At 37.7% G+C, this 18,629-nt stretch overlaps 1 protein-coding gene across 2 annotated transcripts in view; it reads right to left on the reverse strand.

Moving 5' to 3' along the window:
* Positions 1–8,521: 8,521 nt before the first annotated feature.
* ZEB1 (zinc finger E-box binding homeobox 1) overlaps positions 8,522–18,629 on the reverse strand; it is a 123,254-nt gene continuing 113,146 nt past the window's right edge. For both annotated transcript variants that reach the window (XM_058831840.1, XM_058831841.1), the window contains exons 6-9: positions 17,290–17,395; positions 14,677–16,487; positions 13,009–13,189; positions 8,522–11,019 (exon numbers count right to left, since the gene is read on the reverse strand). In XM_058831840.1, the coding sequence (XP_058687823.1) occupies positions 10,460–11,019; positions 13,009–13,189; positions 14,677–16,487; positions 17,290–17,395 (2,658 nt within the window). In that variant the 3' untranslated portion in view covers positions 8,522–10,459. The remainder of the gene's footprint in view (positions 11,020–13,008; positions 13,190–14,676; positions 16,488–17,289; positions 17,396–18,629) is intronic.

The raw sequence follows: 18,629 nt of genomic DNA on the forward strand, positions 1-18,629 counted from the left end.
TGCATCACAAAATAAGTTTTTATCAGTTGCTGGAAGTAACACACACAGGGAACAAAGGAGTTCATTTACACGACACTGCTTACTTACATTTCAGAGTAACCAATGTCAGTGCAGGAAAAAGAGCAGAGCAAACCCAGTAGTCTGGATTTAACTATGAGCTGTTACTGCTGCTGACTACAATGACAGGATCTTACCTAAATTGTTTCTCAGCACTCACACTGGGATACGTGTCTTGGACTAATAAACTCTACAGGCTGTTTCTTTTTGGGAAACCAGTTTTAAGTTAAAGTGAAGAACATTTCAGAACATGTTCTGTGCCTGCTCTGCACCAGTCTAAAAGGAAAAAAATCCACCCCCCAACATTCCTTTCTCTTGCTTTGGTGTTACTTGGGGAACTGATTCAGCTGAAAAATAATCCAGGAAAAATGTTACTTGTTAAGGATCAGTCCTGATGGGGCTGTACTGAGAGAGGGCGCTGGATGCTCCCTTCCAGCAGCAGCAGCATTTACTAATACTGACTGCAATGGTTGCTGAACTGCAGACTCAGAGTTTGGAAAGATAGTTCTCAGGAGGTTTAAGCATCTGCTTCTGGCATTCCCAGAAGTGCACCAGCATCAGCATGCTGATTAATCCATTAGAGCCCACAGACCATCTCTTCCTTCACCCATACTGCTTGGGGAGTCTGGCAAGAAAGGCTTAAACCCACCTAAAACATTTGGACTGAACTGCACACTGGTGTGGGAATGACAAGATAATTCATTATTACTTCCATGTTACAGCACTCATGAAGGACATATGAAACTTGCACTCACTTTTTCCATTGAAATGAGGAGATTTCAAGGCAGCACATTCCATTCTGGCCCTCCTGGAAGACAAAGATTCCATTGTTGGGTTAGTTCTACTTTGCATGACAGCATCCTGTATTTGTTTGGCTGGAGAATGAACAAATAAACATGATTCTTAGCCTGTGATAGAGATGAAGGTATCAATCCTGTTGGCAGTGTCCCATATGGATAATGGCCAGACACTGTAGTTAGTTCAAGTCTCCTGTTTAAAGGCACTGCAATAGTAAATCACTAATTAGACATTCATACTGACACTTTTGTATTTGTTTATTTTCTTTTATCTTTTGTCCTCTCAAATTACAGCATAAACAAGGGGGTGACTGAACTAATGAAACCCACTTTCACCTTACCTACCTCTCTTTGCTGAACAAGCAGCAGCACATGCTGGGTGCAGTTCAACTGCACTGTAAGGGATGCAGTAATAGCTACCTTTGTTTAGCAAGGACATTAGTTTGGTCCTTTACCCTATGAAGACAATTTTCAGAAGTCATGCAAGGATTTAACATCTTTGACACGTCACCTTCCCTGCCAAAATTGGCCAGGCGTAATCATAAGGTCAAAATGTTAGATGAGAGAAGGGGACATGCAGCACAAGCTCACAAATACCACTTCTTAGGAGATCAAGGCCAAAAACCAAGATAGGTGGTTACATACCATTAATAGCAAGGGAATGGTATTCCACAAAGTTATTTAATATATTTCTGCCTTTTTTTTGGCTGGGAAATATGTAATTATCATAAACTTAGAGCAAATCAAAGATTTTACAGGTGCATTCTTCCACTCTTTGTCATTGCTAGTCATTCAGCAGAGCATCTCCATAGGCTGCATGACACTGATGGTAACATGTACCATGGGGGAGCAAAGGTTCTCCACAAAGAGAATTGGATATCAACATGCACTCAGAAGACTCCACATCAGTAAACAATGTGTCTACATATCTAAGCAGAAAGATGGGAAAAATGCATTTCAGAAGATCCAGGAGAGAGCTCATGTAGAGGGATTACAGGAAAGGCTAATTTGTGAACTAAAAGGGTATTAACCATGAGAAATCCCAGAAAAATTTAAAATTTGTGCTTAGAAGGAAGTCTATGACTAGATCATGGTGAAATGTTTGAGGCAGTTCTACTACAACAGTGAAGCCAGGCTGCCTCCTGTTCCAGTGTAGAGTGCTGGCTCTTCCAGTAGTAGAGGCGGTCACTATAACATGGCCACAGCATGAGAACCTTATTTACCCACAGCAGTGACAAGGGATGCACAAGTGTTTGGGTGGATTTGATCTATGGGGCCAAACTGACAGAACTGGGAAGCAGGAGGAGCACAAGATGGACTTGAACATCAGTTTTGAAAATACAGTTTAAAAAACAAGCAACACAAATGGTCTTTGCCTATAGAAGGCTCTTGTGATGAAGTATTTGCATCAGTTTTTACATCAAATTTTTCAGGTATTTTCAATTAGTTTTAAATGCAGTGAGCTGAACAGATTCAGATTTCAGTGAACTAAATGTATTTCCATTATCAGAGAATAAACAATGCAGTACTGTCCCTAAACATAAATGGTGAAGCAATGAGAACTAGATTAAATAAGAAACTACAGTAGAGATTAAGTTTTTCCTTAATGTTGAAAAATCAGAGTATTTTAATAGCAAAGGAGAAAAAGCAGATCCTACAATGAATTTACTGCCATAAGTAATCATGAGACAAGCAATTTCTGTAAAGAAGGATGGAACAATATATATTTTTAAACACACGTGCTATTTGCTGCACTGAGGTATTTTTTCCTCTCTGCTCCTCTCCCCTGAGGATTGCAGGCGGAGCCACTACTGGGGAACCAAAACACATGTCCCTAACAGGTGACCTTCACAAAAACCTACTAAGAACAAGATGATGCATTGGGCTAGCAGGAACTATAGAATCAGCAAAGCTTTTATTCTTTCCCCTCCATAAGAGCCACTGGCAGAACCTGAGCTCCTTCCAGACTGACAGATCCTCACCACTTCATGTAAAGCAGCAATCCCAACATCAGCCTGTGCAGGGAGCAACAAGACACAAGTACCACTGGTTTCTGAGAACATTTTTGGAAGTAAATTGCTGGTGGCACCAACCACCTAGGCAAAAGTCCCACCAGCCTTTTTTTATTGGCATCTACTGACCCCACATATGGCACCTTAATTGTATACAAAGTCTGAGACTGTTGGTTGGGCTGAAGAATTGGCCTCTGACAACAGTGTAAGAGGTTAAGTTTGACAAGTGGTGTAGCTGCTAATGGCTGAGCTCCCCTGGGCTGCTGAAAATCACAGAAATACTCTATTTGCCACTGTCCTTCAGAACAAAGTGCATGTCAAAGTAAGACAGAAGGCTTTCCCATGTTAAAGTCCTCAGTTCTGTTCCCAACTCTGTCTGAATAACCCTGCTCAAGTTATGTTACCACTCATCAATTATTTCTTTTTATATGTTTTTTTTTTTTTCTCCTAAGACAGGAAAACTCACCTTATACTCACAGTTGGAAAAGATACAGAAATGGTGATAATACTCATCACTAATGCCAGTGGTAGAACTCCTTGTTCCTTGGTTTATAGAGTGCCTCTCCCTAAGCTTCAGGACACAACAGATTGTCTGGGAGACCAGAATGTCAATAAGAAGCCTGATTAAGAAGATAAAAGGAGGATTTTAAAGACAATACAATGTTTTGGGGAACACGAGTCACCACTCTCAAGAATTTGTAATTTACTGACTGAGGGGCAGCTTTTCTCTGGGCTTGAGCAATGTAAGCCAGTAGCTCCTCCAAAGCATGACTGCTGGCTCTTGCCTGAGGCATTCTTTGGAGCTGTCTAAATCAGGGAAGAAAAGCTGACTTGAGGACAGCTTAGCCAGCTTGCCTTGATGGAAGCCTCTCTTATCTCTGCAACCACAGCTGAGATCATTTGCCCTGGTCACCTTTTAACTGTGGCCACTGCAAACACTGCCTGGCCAGCAGGGCAGCAGTTCACATAAAGTGCTGCTGGCAGGACAACTCAATCCAACTTCCAGAAGGGTCAAACCTTCCTTCCCCTCACCCAAACAAGGGAGTTGTGCCCTTTCTGACCACAAGGACTCAAGCAGAGTCTGTGCACGTCTTAGCTCATCTCCCGGTTTGGAGAGGACCAGTGACAGCATTATGCTCAGCCAGGGCAAAAGAAGTTGAGAACTACTATCCACAGAGATATTGTCCCATTATCAGATTCATTTGATTTGAGAAGGGAGTAGGATTCCAACTACCCTTTTTGTGTACAGGAACTTGCAAACCTGTTGGGAGCTCTTGTTCTTTTCAGGATTTCGCATGATCTTCCAATTAACTTATTTCTTGAACAATTTGGTTCAACAGGTTTTATTTTTGCATACTGAAAGAGCAAAATGCTCCCTCTATATCTTTGCAACAGCTTACCTGTTATTGAAAATGTAGAAAGTTTGATCAAGAGATCTGATGATATTCATGCAGAATTTGGCCTAAAGAGAGGTATGTTGAAGGGTAAGAGATGGGAACAGGACCCAGTCATCCTAAGTGCTGTCAGACTGGTGGTCCTTCTTTGGACTCAAAGCTAAAAGTGAGCAGGGTTTCCAGATGGAAGAACAGAAGCTCATCAGGAACAACACAAAGTTAGCATAGGCATGTTTCAGGTTGGGGTTTTGTTTTTTTAATTTAATAATTTATCCCCTTAATTCCTGAATTAACACAGAATGTGAATCTTGTGATCATTACACAAACCTTAGTTTACACAATGATGAGCAAAACCCAAGGACGGTCCCCAACAGAGAAATATCAAAATCTAAAAGCAGCAACAGAGGACTGGAGGCTCAGCAGAACATCAAAGGAAAAACCAAAATGGCATTCTCAAATATGTAATCTAAAGATTACTTGCCACTGTTCTCATAATTTTGAAGATCTTTTGAGGGATCTGCCAGTTTAGAGGTAAGGCCTTGGAGAACTTTACGTAATTGTAGGTTAATACTACAAGACGTTCATATTCAGCAAACTACTAGGACAAACTCTGCCACAAAAGTGCTCCTTTCATCAGCACATTTCATGTTTAGTCCCAACTATCAGTTTATTTTTTAATTACAGATTTTTAAAAAGCAGATTGCTTTTTTTGAAGCAATGAATAAATAAAAATACACTGTTTCCCCTAGAGACAACCTATATACAATGTGTATGACATGCATGATACACACAATTAAGATGACTGTGTGATGTCATTAGTAACCAGAGGCCATGAAAGAGCAGAGGAATAAAGTAAAAGTAGCAAATATTTGGTCACTTTTGAGAGTTAATTTGGTCATCACATTTTTTTGTGGGTTTTTTTTTTGTTTGTTGTAATCATAATCATACTGTGCAAATATCATTATAACAATTGTTCAAGAAAAATATGAACAATAAATGACAAAGTACAGACTTGAAAGATACTCTGATATTGAATTTACACTATGAAATGTAGAGATTATTGTAGCAACAATTAAATAAGCTAGTCTGCCAAGGAAAGAGAAAAAAAGTGCTTTTTAAAGCACCAGAGTGGGAACCACAAAACACACATCAAAACCTCTATCCAAGAAGAGAATTGTGTGCAGACTAGAATAAGAAAGAACCCACTCTGAAGAAGCACTCAGCACAGTGCAGATTAAGCTCTTTTCTCTCTCCTCCTCCATTAACTATCTTTACTACAGCTTCCAGGGCCAAATGGATTTTTCTTATCCTCACACCATTACCTTCACTTCTAATGGTCTTCTGTACCCCAAGAAGTATTTTCATTTCTCTGTTATAGACTTCTGTGTTGGTTTGGAGTGTCATGTCCTGATCTTTCATTGCTTTGATGATAAAAGCCCCAGTGTAGCATTTTGCGCTGGCAAAAACTGAGCTCATATTTTCTATCTTGGAAATAGCTGTGCTTTCAAATTGCAACTCAGTCTGGTGGCCACCATCATCCCAGGTACACTTTGCCAGCACAAACATGAGTAAAGTGCTTCTTTGTACAGACACCGACTTTGGGTTTACCAGCAACAATTGCATTACAATAATTTCACTCAAGAGTGTGAGTAAACCACTTGTTGTCAGTTGAAGCAATTTTTACTCAATCTGAACAACAGTGCCTTTTAGGGTAAATATGTTACATTCTGGGTTGATATGCCATTATTCAACTAAAATTTAAGGTATTTACTGAAACACATTGCAACTCTCAAGACTAGCTAAAGACTAGCCATTACAAAACTTTCTCTGTTCTTTTTCCAGCATCCATTAATGTATTTGGAATTCAACACAGTATGCTAAAAGAGCTTTCAAGCTCATCATACAGCATTGCTGAATATTGCTGTGATATTGATTACATATATGGATAGGTTGCTCCAGAAAAATAGCAAGTGGACAGCAATGCGGCTATGGAGATTTTCAGAATGCCATCAAAATCACCACTGGGATGCCATAAGAGCGTTACTGAAAGAGAAGGAGCCGTTACTCCTCCTCAATGTATCCTCAATGTATTCTTTGTTTTCTCTCCTCAAAGTTTTCTCTGTAGCCTTAAATCCCTCTCTCTTCTCCTATCAGCTCAGGACCTCTGCAGGGTATTTCCCATCCCAGGGCTGAAACTTAGTATTTACTTCTGTAACAATCTTCCTGCAGTTATTCTGTAATATTTTTCTTATTCTCATATTATTTGATAAAAGAGGACCTACAACAATTTTGCAAGTAGAACTGATTTTGAGGTGGCAATTTGTTCTATTCTGGAGACAGGTCAGCAGCAGAATCAAAACCAGCACTCCAGGCACAGCAGGGCTCTGTCCCATGCTGAATTCCAAGGACATTTTCTTTCTGTCAGCCTGCTCTCTTACTGCTGTGCCAAGATGAGCCATGCATGGTGAGCCTGAGGAAGAAGCAGGTGCGGACATCAGCTTGGGCACACAGGGCAGCTGATGGACTTTTCATCTTGTAACTGAAGAATAGGTCATAGCACAGTGGAGTTTCATTAAAACTGCATATCTCATGTTTGCTGCGCTTTCCCAACTTTCATTTATCTCTAAAAGACAGAACCAAAGGCTTTACACTTTTGCTTTCCTTTTTTTTCCTGTGTGAAACTCACTGTCCTTGAAACTGCTTTGCCATTAATTTAGAGAGAGGTCACAAAATCACAAAACCCACATGGCCGCAGCTGGGCTGCTGCTGCTCCCCCGGGGCTTGGACTCCATCACAGCTGCCCAGGCAGCTCCACACACACAGGGCTTCCTCACTGCTGGAATCTCACTGCTAGGGCTGGGAACGGCATCTGCATCCTCTAAGCACCTCTGGCTTCCACATGAGTTTACTCAACTAAATGAAGACACACCACAGTTTCTGTGTTTTTCAAACAGATAACAGATGATGTTACAAAGCCACAAACAACAAAGACATCACTGAGCTGAACAGATGCAAAACTCAATGCACCAATGCATTTTTAAGACAAAAAATGTTAATAACATAATGTAAGTAATGAATATGAATTTTCTCCCCCTAAACAATGACATTTCCTGAGTAAAAATTGCTTGGACTTTACTTTCTATCCAAGTCACTGGCCTTCTACATTCAGCTGTCACTTACATGAGTAACGTTAGGTTTATTAAAATTCTCTGTTCTAATGCTAAAGACAACAAAGTTTTCCCATTTCAACAAATGTCTCACTGGGTTTATTACCACAGACATCTTGGAATATGAAAAATACAGAAAATCTTAAAATACTTTCAAGAAGGTGTGTTTCATTACCTAAAAGAGAGCAGAAACAGTTTTTATCTGTGAGAAACACTAAACCACCTGATTAATTCTGTTACAATAATAATTACAAGGTGACATTATTAATGCAACATAAATGGTTGCTTTTTTTCAAAACAGCTTTGTCATATTTAGCTCAATGGTACTATGAAGGTAGAAGTTTACTTAAAAGTGAAGTATTTGTATTGTATAGCAAAATGCATGGGAATTAAAATGATTAATATATGGGAGAAATACTTTGTATGTATTAAAGTTGGTATCATAAGACTGAGAAATACCCAAAACTTAGGTATGTGAATATAAAGTAACTTAAATGATGTTCGTGAGCCCCCCGCTCCCCATATGAATAAATGAAAATCCATTTTACGGATCATTAAAGAACAGAACTTCACTTAAAGAAAAGCCTGTAAACTTTGCTTGAACTGCAAAACATTGTAAACATGCATATATAATAAAATTTTCAAGCCTTTATACTTACATTACTGAAATTATATATCTGCAATGTTGGCATTGTATCTTTGGAAATTTCAACAGCAATATATACACCAGCCTTTCCACGGACAACTAACTGCTAAGTCAAGAAAACAGTTGTGGACTTATTTCATTTAAAAGCAGTCTTATTGAACAATAGCATTAAACAGTATATTAGATAGGTATGGCAAAATAAAAAGACCCAAAAGAACAACCCACATTTCATTTTGAAAACTCAGTTGTTCTCCCGACACTGGTAAATCAATGAACTAATGCAGCAATCCCTGTGCCTGAACAGTTCAAACCCTTCTTTCTCTTCCATGCTCCTTATGTATCACTGAAACCCAGGATCAGCTCCACTGAAGCAGGAGCTGTGTCTCAGTAACTCCTCAAGGAAAGAATTTAAATGCACTTTCTACATTACCAGAATAATGACAGTAAGTCTGACTTGTTGACGCATTTTATTGTGAGATGGGGAGTCTGGTAAAAAACTAGAAAATGACCATGATGTAACAAGGAACTTAAAAATGAAGTTTCAGATTTGTAACATACATACATGAATACAGGAACAAATTGGCACAAAAATGTTAAACATTGTTCCCAACACTGTTTTATAAGATTATTCTAATTTGGCTTACTAAGGAAATGAGAGTTTTATGGTTAGACTAATCTCTTAATAAAACTGCAGAGCATCATGCTATTAGTCACACAGTGAATTTCAAAATTTAAGAGCTTTATATTAAAAACCGGGTAAAGGTAAAATGAATTGATTGCAATCGTAAAATTAATACATTCCCATTTTAATTCTTCTGTTCTACAGTCCAAGGCAAGTATAAATGTTAACATAACACTGTTAAATCAAATCTCAATGCAAGAGAACCGATTGCATCTCTACTTTAAATCTTATCAACTTTCCAAATTTTCATACTAAAATATATTATTGTATTAATACAAACTACAGTATTATACACTACACTGTGTAATAAATAAAGAAATATAAAAATAAGACACATAAATATAAAAGTTTTCTAAAACTAAAAAGGTACATATGTCAGTAAGAAGGGTATTAATACTGCCAGGTTTGAAGACATACAGTACAAAATGTTGCACAGATCTATAAACTAAAAGAAATAAAATAATACTGATAGGTAAAAATCAGCTAACATTGTTAATAAATGGGGTCCATAATAACTAACATTTGAAAATACTTATGAGCCAGATAACATGTCATGTATGTGTCTGAAATTAAAGTAAACCAATAAAGCAATAAAGCAGATTAGAAAATTTCCCTTGTAATTATTGTAGAGAAATTCTGCAAGTCAGGTATTAACCCAAAATACCACCAAATAATTAAATAATGAAATATACCAGTGTTCTTACTTCTCTGATGGCTGAGTGTTTTTTCCCCATGAATAGTTTAGAAGTTTGATACAAATCAACAAATGCTAGTTATTGTAGGCCACACATTGGATAAAGGCTGCTTAGAGCCTTTGTAATACTGATAAATGGCACTTACAGCACGTAGGTCTTGCATAAGGCCAAAGGAGATACAAAGCTTCATATCATATCCTTCATATTGTTACTACATACTCAAAACACAATTACAAACACTGTTTTTGACAACTTTCCTGTCCTTACCAGTATTAACACTGTTAGTCCCTGCAATCAGAACTCAACGACAATCTTCTCAACTACATTTTTAACCACATGAGTAAGAAACTTCAGTTCTTCTATCATCTTCTTTCTTAAGGCTAACAATACACTTTAAATGATAATATGCTCTACTACAACATCTAATGTCAGAAACCGCTACCTTCTAGGTTGAATTTACAAAGGTAGCCAAGCACTGTTTGCAACTGCATTACACGTCTCTGCAAAAGGGAATTTCGTAGTGCAGAAGTTCTCACATTGTAAAACATAAGAAAATACTGAAGTGGATTCAGGAAATGTTTTACCATAAAAAAAAAAAAAATCATATAAATCTCTCCCAATTGTACAGTTTAAAAATTAATCAACTTAAGAATGAAAATTAATACTGATAAAACAAACAATGCCAGATGCTTGTCTAATAATCAGGTTTCCTACAACCTGTTAAATCTTTGCTTCCAGAGTCACTGTATTTTTCTAATCTGCTTCATGTTATAAACTTGTTCCTAACTTTGAAAACTGTGTGAAAAATTACTAAGTTTGAGGTTCAGGCACACCTGGATTTCTTTTTTTTTTTTCTTTTCATTTTTTTTATATATATATTTTTGTACACAGTAGTGAACAGAAATCACAGTATGCAGGCTACTGTGTTTCCATGAAAAGCATGTATAATATAGAAGGAACTTCATTACCAATTTTTTTTTCTTTATAGAAAAAACCTAGCATGTAAGCTTTATTCGTTATTTTCTTCTGACACCTGCCCATTATTTTGTATAACTTCCGGTTCTTCATTGCTTGCTTGATTTACAGCTTCATCATTCTTGTTACCTTCAGTTTTCCCTTCTTCCTCTTCTACTGCTGCTGCTTCTTCTTCTTCTGCATCCCCTACTTCTTGTAGTTCCCTACATTCTTTTTCTTCCTGAAGTCCCTCTATGTCTTTTTCTTCTTCCTCCTCTTCCTCTTTTTCACTGTATTCCTCCTCTTCCCTGGTTAGGCTCTCCCTCTCATCCGAGTCGATCTGTGAGGGGGACACCCTGACCACCACGTGCTCGCTGCTCAGGATCTCCGGGCCCATCTCCTCGGGCTCGACGCTGTCGCGCTCCTCCGTCTCCCTTTTGCAGTAGGAGTAGCGATGGTTCATGTGTTGAGAGTAAGACCCCGAGTGTGAAAACCTCTTCCCACACTTGTCACATTGGTAGGGCTTTTCCCCAGAATGCAGTCGCATGTGTTCAATCAAATGGTGTTTGTGTTTAAATGCTTTTGTGCAGATTCCACACTCGTGAGGTCTTTTACCTGTAAAATAAAGCACAATTTTGCATCTTGTAGCTGAAGTTTTAAAAATGCACACTGCTGTTTTAATTATAAAATGCTGTTGGTGAACATATTAGCATTGATTAAATTTTATATAACAAGATGTTCTACTCCATGCATTATCAGCCTCAGTTGCTTTCCTAAGCGCAAAGGACGAAGGTGCAAGGGTACATTGTCACAATCACTACAGTAATTTGTAAGTTTTTTAGGAAAACTCATCATAGGAGAATAAAGAGATTCTCATATATAACTTTTAGCACAAAAAAATTGCAAATATAAATTAGGAGACATTTTTCTTGCATAAACTATTTTCAATTGAAACCATTTTAAGTTTTCTATATTGATGTTAATTTAAAATCAACTAAGCTTTTACATTGTTTTTTTTTTGTACCAAGTCCTTCCATCATACAGGTAAAAGGAAAATCATCCTAGAATCTAGGCTGAATGCTTTATTGCAAAACTTGACTACACATGTATTGACATGAAAAAAATCTGTTTCATTCAGTATGCTTCTGCTGTTTTCCAGCTAGTGTCTTGTTTTTAGAATCTCTTATAAATGTATCAGGAGCCTAGCAGTGTTATTTTGATTTTAACAAAACAACTTTGCAGTCTTAGCTCAGACATAAAAGACAGTAAGACATCAGGTTTTTGGTCACACTACACAGATGCTCAGCACATCCACGTCATCTCATGCCAAACAAGCAAGGTGGGTGTTGATCTCTCTTCCCAAGAAATGAGGGATAGGACAAAAGGAAATGGCCTCAAGTTGTGCCAGAGGAGGTTTAGTTTGGAAATCAGGAAAAGTTTCTTCACTGAAACAGTTGTCAAGCACTGGCACAGGCTGCCCGAAGGTATTTAAAATACAAGCAGATGTGGCATTTTTGGGACATGGTTTACCAGTGGACTTGGCAGTGCTGGGTTAATGGTTGGAGTCAATGATCTTAAAGGTCTTTTCCAACCTAAATGATTTTATGATTTTGAACATTACATTGAACTTTAAACTGGCAGGGGAAGAAAAATTGTGTTAGGAAAAGGAGGAGTTACAGAGTCTCAGGACAGGATAGGAATGAAACTAGATACCCTTAATGAATACAACTCGAGAGACTTGGTCAAGACAAAAAAGAACTTGTTATGCTTTTAATTTTATGTGAGATAACATCAAAATGTTAATATGCAGAAATAATACAATAATTCAGCTACTCTGTGAACCAAGAAAGTAGAGCAGCATGAAGGGAGTAGCCAAAAGTTCCAGAGTTTATTTTATGGATTTGGGGAAAGAGAAGATAACAGAGCCAGCAAGAAAAGAATATACAATACAAAACCCAATATATATTTGGCACCTAACCAATTAAAAAAAAAAAATAAATTATTTTAAGACATCACAGAAGAAATGAGAGAGCAAGAGGCATTAGAAAAATCTTAAAGATACCAGAACCAGAGCCAAAAGGAACAACTATGAGAAATTAAAAATAAAAATCAAAGCTAAAAATATGCTTTAGTGGTCACATTCTATGTCTAATGAATAGCTGAAGCTGTTCACTTCAGGTCATTAAAAATGTGGCTCAATTTGAAAATCCTTCATGCCAGATAGGCATTCTGCTTTTCATTACAGTATCAAATACATACATGATCCTTTTCTTTCCAATTTTTATTTTTATAAAAATTTATAAGTAGGCAAGGTAAATTAGAAGTAATTATCCTCAGATATAAGCTGTGGCTCACAGATTATTATCCACAAGCCAGATGCAAAAACTCTCCTTTTCCTATTTAGGGTTTAGGTCTAACAAATTTAAAGAAAGACAGAATTTCTATTCTGTCAAACAAATATACAAAACCAGCGGTTTCTAGAGAAGTTTAGCACAGGCAGTAAGAACTGCTACACTTCCTACACTGTCTGAGAACTGGATTCCACTTGAGATCAACATGTTATCAAAGAAATAAGGATTGGAAAGGACTTTTCCTAGTACATACCTGTGTGTTCATACTTATGTCTCAATAATGAACTGCTCTTCTGGAATATTTTGTCACATAAATCACATGCATACATCCCATTTTCTGTCTTTCTCATTTTTTTCTTTGGGGGTGTTGAATCAGAATCATTTTGATCTTCTACATTGGATATTCCTTCTGAGCTAGTGTCTTGCCTTTCATCCTTCAGAAAAATTACAAAAAAAAGTTAAGTCTAATAAAAGAACTCACCCACATAAACTGAAGCTGCTATTGTCATTCAATTCCATAAACAGCCACACAAAATTGTTTAGATTTCCACAGTAAAAAAAAAATCCTTTACTGCATTGTTCTGCTTTGCAGTCCCTGCCACCATCCAGATGCAGAATCCTCATTGGGACTGGCTTTAATCACATCCAAATCTGACTGTTGGCCAGGTCTAAGCTTTGGTGGCACACTGTATTTTAGGACCCATAACATAAATGCAATATTACAAACCTCTAAAGCACTTCAGTTAAGTGGGAAGAGCAAAATTGCAACCTAACTGCATTTTTCAGCTAATGCTGGTCACCTACCTTTCGCTGCCTCACAGATTTTATGAAAAGACTGTTTTTGCTGAAGTTTTCACAAGAAAGCTATTTGAGTTACCATTTGAATTTGCATATTTGACTATCCTCTTCCTCATGAAAATACCACAAGTACTACTTAATCCAAAAAATTAGGGGACCTAAAATTGTTTCATTAGTAAATAATTTCAAAAATATAACTGTTATGTATTTCTAAGCATTTTAAGTGCTAAAGCTTCCCTGTAAAAGCACAGTATTTTCTACTGACATCAGCAGTATCACTAAACATGTATTTTATTAGATATTATCAAATCAGAATATAAAAGTGCACACTAGCTACATGTACATGTTAGCCTCAAACTTTTAATATAAGCAGCCTTGTAACTCTTCAAGGCTCCTCAGTCTCTGGCAATACAGAAGCCTGAATAAAATGCTAGACAGCCAGTTTCTAAGATTTAAGTAGAAACACTCAGCCACTTTTCTGTTCTGCCCTGTCCCTACCTTAATGTGCACAGGTGAATCTCAGGAGGACTGACCCTGATTAGATCACATCTGGATGTACCCAGGGAGGAACAAGCTGGGATACAGAAATGTTAGATGAAGATAAATACCTCCCTGACTTTCAGTTGAGAATATATCTGCATTTTGTTTAAAGTGCCATTACGGTGTAGGATGAATTCAGCTACTCTGCAAACCAAGGAAGAAGAACAGCACAAAATGAGTAGCCAAAAGTTCCAAAGAGTTTATTTTCTGAATATGGGGAAATAGGAGATACAGAGCCAGCAAAAGACAGAAGCCATGGCTTTATTTTACTTTTTGATCAGGAGCATTAGATAGTCTTTAAAACAGTGAGCACTAATGTACTAGAAGATTAAATATGGAGAATAACTGAGTTGTCCAAGAGGAACCATTTCTGTTAGTCTGGACTCAAGCTGCCTGAGCTAACTAGCTTTGCAGAGGGCACAACAGTAATAGCTATTACCCATTTACAATCAAGTCAAACAAACCTGACAGTTTATATTTATATTTTTATTTAGTTCAACTTGATAGTTTTCTGTTAGTTCAGCACAGATATGGATTGAATATATCATACATTCATCAGGTAGGAAAATGGGGACCAAAGTACCTGATTTCCATTGGCTTGGGTCAGTTTTGGTGGTATCTCATGAACTGTAGGACTAACTGTAGTAGAGTATGTGTAAGCCAGCTGTGGAATCAAAATGGTTTGCTTATTGGCAGCGAGAGCTCTCAAGCAGGGAACACTGTTCTGGTCAGCAATGGCAACAATTGTAGGTAACTGGGCAGTGACTGTAGGTATAGCAATATTTATGGGATTGGCACTTGGTGGGATTACATTTACAATAGGATCAGAGTCTGTAACACTGTTGTCCGTTTGTGGTTCTTTTTTTACACAAGTTAAGTTCAAAGGTTCTTCTTGGACAGAATAAACACTGTTCTGGTAAACACTAGTTATGGTAGATCTTTCCAACAGTTCTCCATGTTGCTTTGGTAGCGAAAGGTCAAGAGGTTCTATTTGTGGCTCTTCTTGTACACCCTCTGCCGTGTACGAGTAACCCTGTGAATTTCTTGATGAAGAAAGGTTTAGTGGTGATGCAGATGGCGTGCTACTGTGTGAACCATTCAGAGCTGGAGCCCCTGGTAAAGTCTGAGATTTTGTTGTACTGACAGGATTTTGTGAGTTATTTGTGCTGTTCTGGGGTTCACTCACATCTGTAGTTGCTGCTTCATCATTGTTGTCTGTGGGACTGCTTAATTTAACTTGTTCAGGAGAAGATGGTCCAGAAGACTGCACAGAAATTTGTCCAGCTTGCATTTTTTCAAACCATTTTTTTACCACATCCAGTGGTAGGCTTACAGAATCTGCTATTTTTGAAAGCTCTTCTGCGCTTGGTTGTGCATTTAATGCATAATATGCTTTTAGGAGCGATAGAAGGTTCTTTAAAGGTGGCTGACCAGGAGACAAGTTGTTCTCCCCAGTTTCTGATGGGACAGGGGACTCGGGTTTCTCAGCTTCTGTTCCACTGGGCTGGGGAAGCTGAGGAGGGCTTTTTGTTTCATAGTGCTTTAATTCTTGAAGTGCATTAAGATCTCCTGGACAGTCATCACAAAGAAGACAAGTGCTATCATTGGTCTCTCCTTCAAAGTTCTTATCTTTCTCAGACTTCACTGTAAGATCTTCTGGTAATTTTTCATTTTTGCAACTATTTGCAGGAACAGAGTTTTCTTTTTTTAGATTTTGTGGAACAACCTGAAGTTGACTTGGCTGCTCCAAGCTGTAGTTGATGATAATTTTGGTTGTCCCATCTTGGTCAACCAAAGGAAGACTGATAGCTGAAATGAGGGAATGGCCAGCTTGCTGTATAGATGCATTGTTGATTGTTTCTTGTTCTTTGGACGCAAGATTAGCATGATTGTTTTCCAGTACTTGCCTTATTACATTACCATCCACTGCCACTTTTAGTACATTTTGAATGTCACTTAAGTTGATGCTTATGGGAGACACCAGACCTACTGTTGGTAGAACAACAGCTTGCACCACACCCTGAGGAGAACTGGTTGCCTGTAATGGGCTACCACCACTAAAAACCCCATTCTGCAAAGGGGTTGAACAATTAATTCCTGAAGCAACCACTATGGGCTTGAATTCATAATCCACAGGTTCAGTTTTAATTTGGTTAAGAGGAAGCTGCTCTTGCAAGGGTTTATTTTCTATCTTTTGTCGTATCTGTGGTCTTGCTGGGCTACCTGGTGATGCAGAAAGGGAAGGGGAGGAGCACTGAGACATCTTGAGCCCTGACCGGGCTCGACCATTTACGGGCATCAAACCAATACACTTCTTACTGCTTATATGTGAACTGTATGAACCAGAATGGGAAAAACGTTTCTTGCAATTTGGGCACTCATATGGCTTCTCTCCTGAAGATGAGGAAAAAACAAAGAAAAGAAAAGAAAAAAAGACATATCCAACAGTTAACCAGTTTACAGTGTAACTTCATCAAACAATAATTACCAGAACAAATACATCATAATGACCTCTCAAAGAGTCCTAGGGAAAAAAAAAAAATATTGTCTAGTGAATTGAACAGTAAGAGTTTAGTTCTGAGCCAAGGCTCCTTTAATAAGTTTGTGATCCACTAGTAGATATAGGATGGAGCCCACACAATCATGTGTTTCCAGTATTACTCTGTTTAACAATTAGAGATTTTATTGAATTCCATTAAAGTAGTACCACCATTAACTTCTTATATAATATTTCTTATAACTTTTCTAACAAATTGTGTCCTGAGTCTTTACTTTAATATGCCTAATCTCTAATGATGACAATTACAGACACAGGAGGAACACACAGTTCTTATGTCCTGATTATTACAAATTAAAATTCTTTAGCAAGGCTTGTAACACACTAAATGATCTGCAAATATTGAAGAAAAAAAGACAAATGAAAAGGACCAGAAAGATGTCCCCATTTCTTCTGTGAAAAGTCAAGTTTTCCTTAATTGTAAGAGATTAAGTTGCAACTGTGAATCCTCTTGAGCTTTTCTACATATTCCCTGCACAGAGCTGAAGGCTGCAGTCAGCACTTGCAGTAATCCAGAGGGAAAAAAATAAGGAAAACACTAGTAATTTAAACTTAGACTTACAAGACTGCTGTTACATCAACATTATAAAGAGCAGAAATGGCAACATTAGTACTCAATTCAATACTTGATTTATTTACCACTGTGGATTCGTAGGTGCTCCTTTAGGTGATGCTTGTATTTAAAAGCTTTTCCACATTCAGTGCACTTGAATTTTCGATTACCACTGGACTGTGTCACATGTCTCTGTAAGAAAGAAGTCTTAATTATCGTACAGGACAGCATCTCGCAGAAACACCTTCTATTTTCACATTGCAATAGAGAAAATGCAATACAAACCTGAAAAAAACATAATTGTAACAGACTGAAGGTGGTATGGAAAAAGAAACAGATTACAAATCAGGTAAAAATGGAGGCACACATTTCTTCTGAATAAATCTGGTACAGTAAAAAGAAAGAAACAAAACAAACTTAAAATACAGTTGCCATTTTTCCTAAATTCAGGTGAAGTTTACACTGATGTGTTAGCAGGAAGTTTCAGGATGAATGCTAATTCTACTTGTGAAAGCAAAACCATCAGGAAAAACCCCAAGGCTACTATGCACAGAATATTTCATGCAGGACTAACATTAAAGTCTGTAGAAGCCTGTTTAAACTAATTGGTTGACTTGATTTTTTTTTATCTACATGGGCTTACTGTTGGCCTTGGATTCCTCTATATAATGATGCCACAGGATTGCTCAAGAGCAAGTAGTTCAGTGACAATAAATGTACTCTTGTTCACAATTAATTTGCAAAATAAATGTGCGAAACTAAACCAAAACAAATAAAAATATGGAAGGGTTTCCCAAGTACACAACACCAAACCTCTTCAGTATTTGGACTGAAGCTCTGTGATTATTTTTGTTAGATTTTGCCTTGTGAGAGCATTTATTGTTAAGTTCTAAATTGTTTTTGTCTTTATTGCTAGACTAGTTTTTAAAAAAGCAAAAGATAAGACAGACAAGTAAATATATGTAGTATATATGTGACACATATGTGCAAGATCTGTAATTTTACCACAAACTGTATAAATCTATGAACATGTATTTTTAAGGAAAAAATTACATACACTTTTAAAGTTGAAGAAGCTTAATTACCAACATGAAATGGAGGAATTAGGAAATTTTCTCTTCAAACAACTTGTTTATTAAAAAAACACAGTAGCTTCTTTTTAAGTAGAGCTCACTTGGCAAAAAGACATTCTACCACTATTGGAATGTGCTGCAGATTTTTGGTAATGGGGGCAAGCATTTTCATATACTCATGAACAGAGCTGTTCATGGACTCTGGGAACAAACAGGCTGCCCACCACCACCAGCAGGTGTGGATCAGCCACCTCTGATGTGAAAACATGGGGGGAACTCCTACCCCTGGCTCTGGCCTGCTGTGCTTGGTAGCACTGGGAGCAGATGCTCACCAGGTGCTGGGGCTCCTTCTG

Source organism: Poecile atricapillus, chromosome 2 (assembly GCF_030490865.1).
Source record: "Poecile atricapillus isolate bPoeAtr1 chromosome 2, bPoeAtr1.hap1, whole genome shotgun sequence".
Classification (NCBI taxonomy): Eukaryota; Metazoa; Chordata; class Aves; order Passeriformes; family Paridae; genus Poecile; species Poecile atricapillus.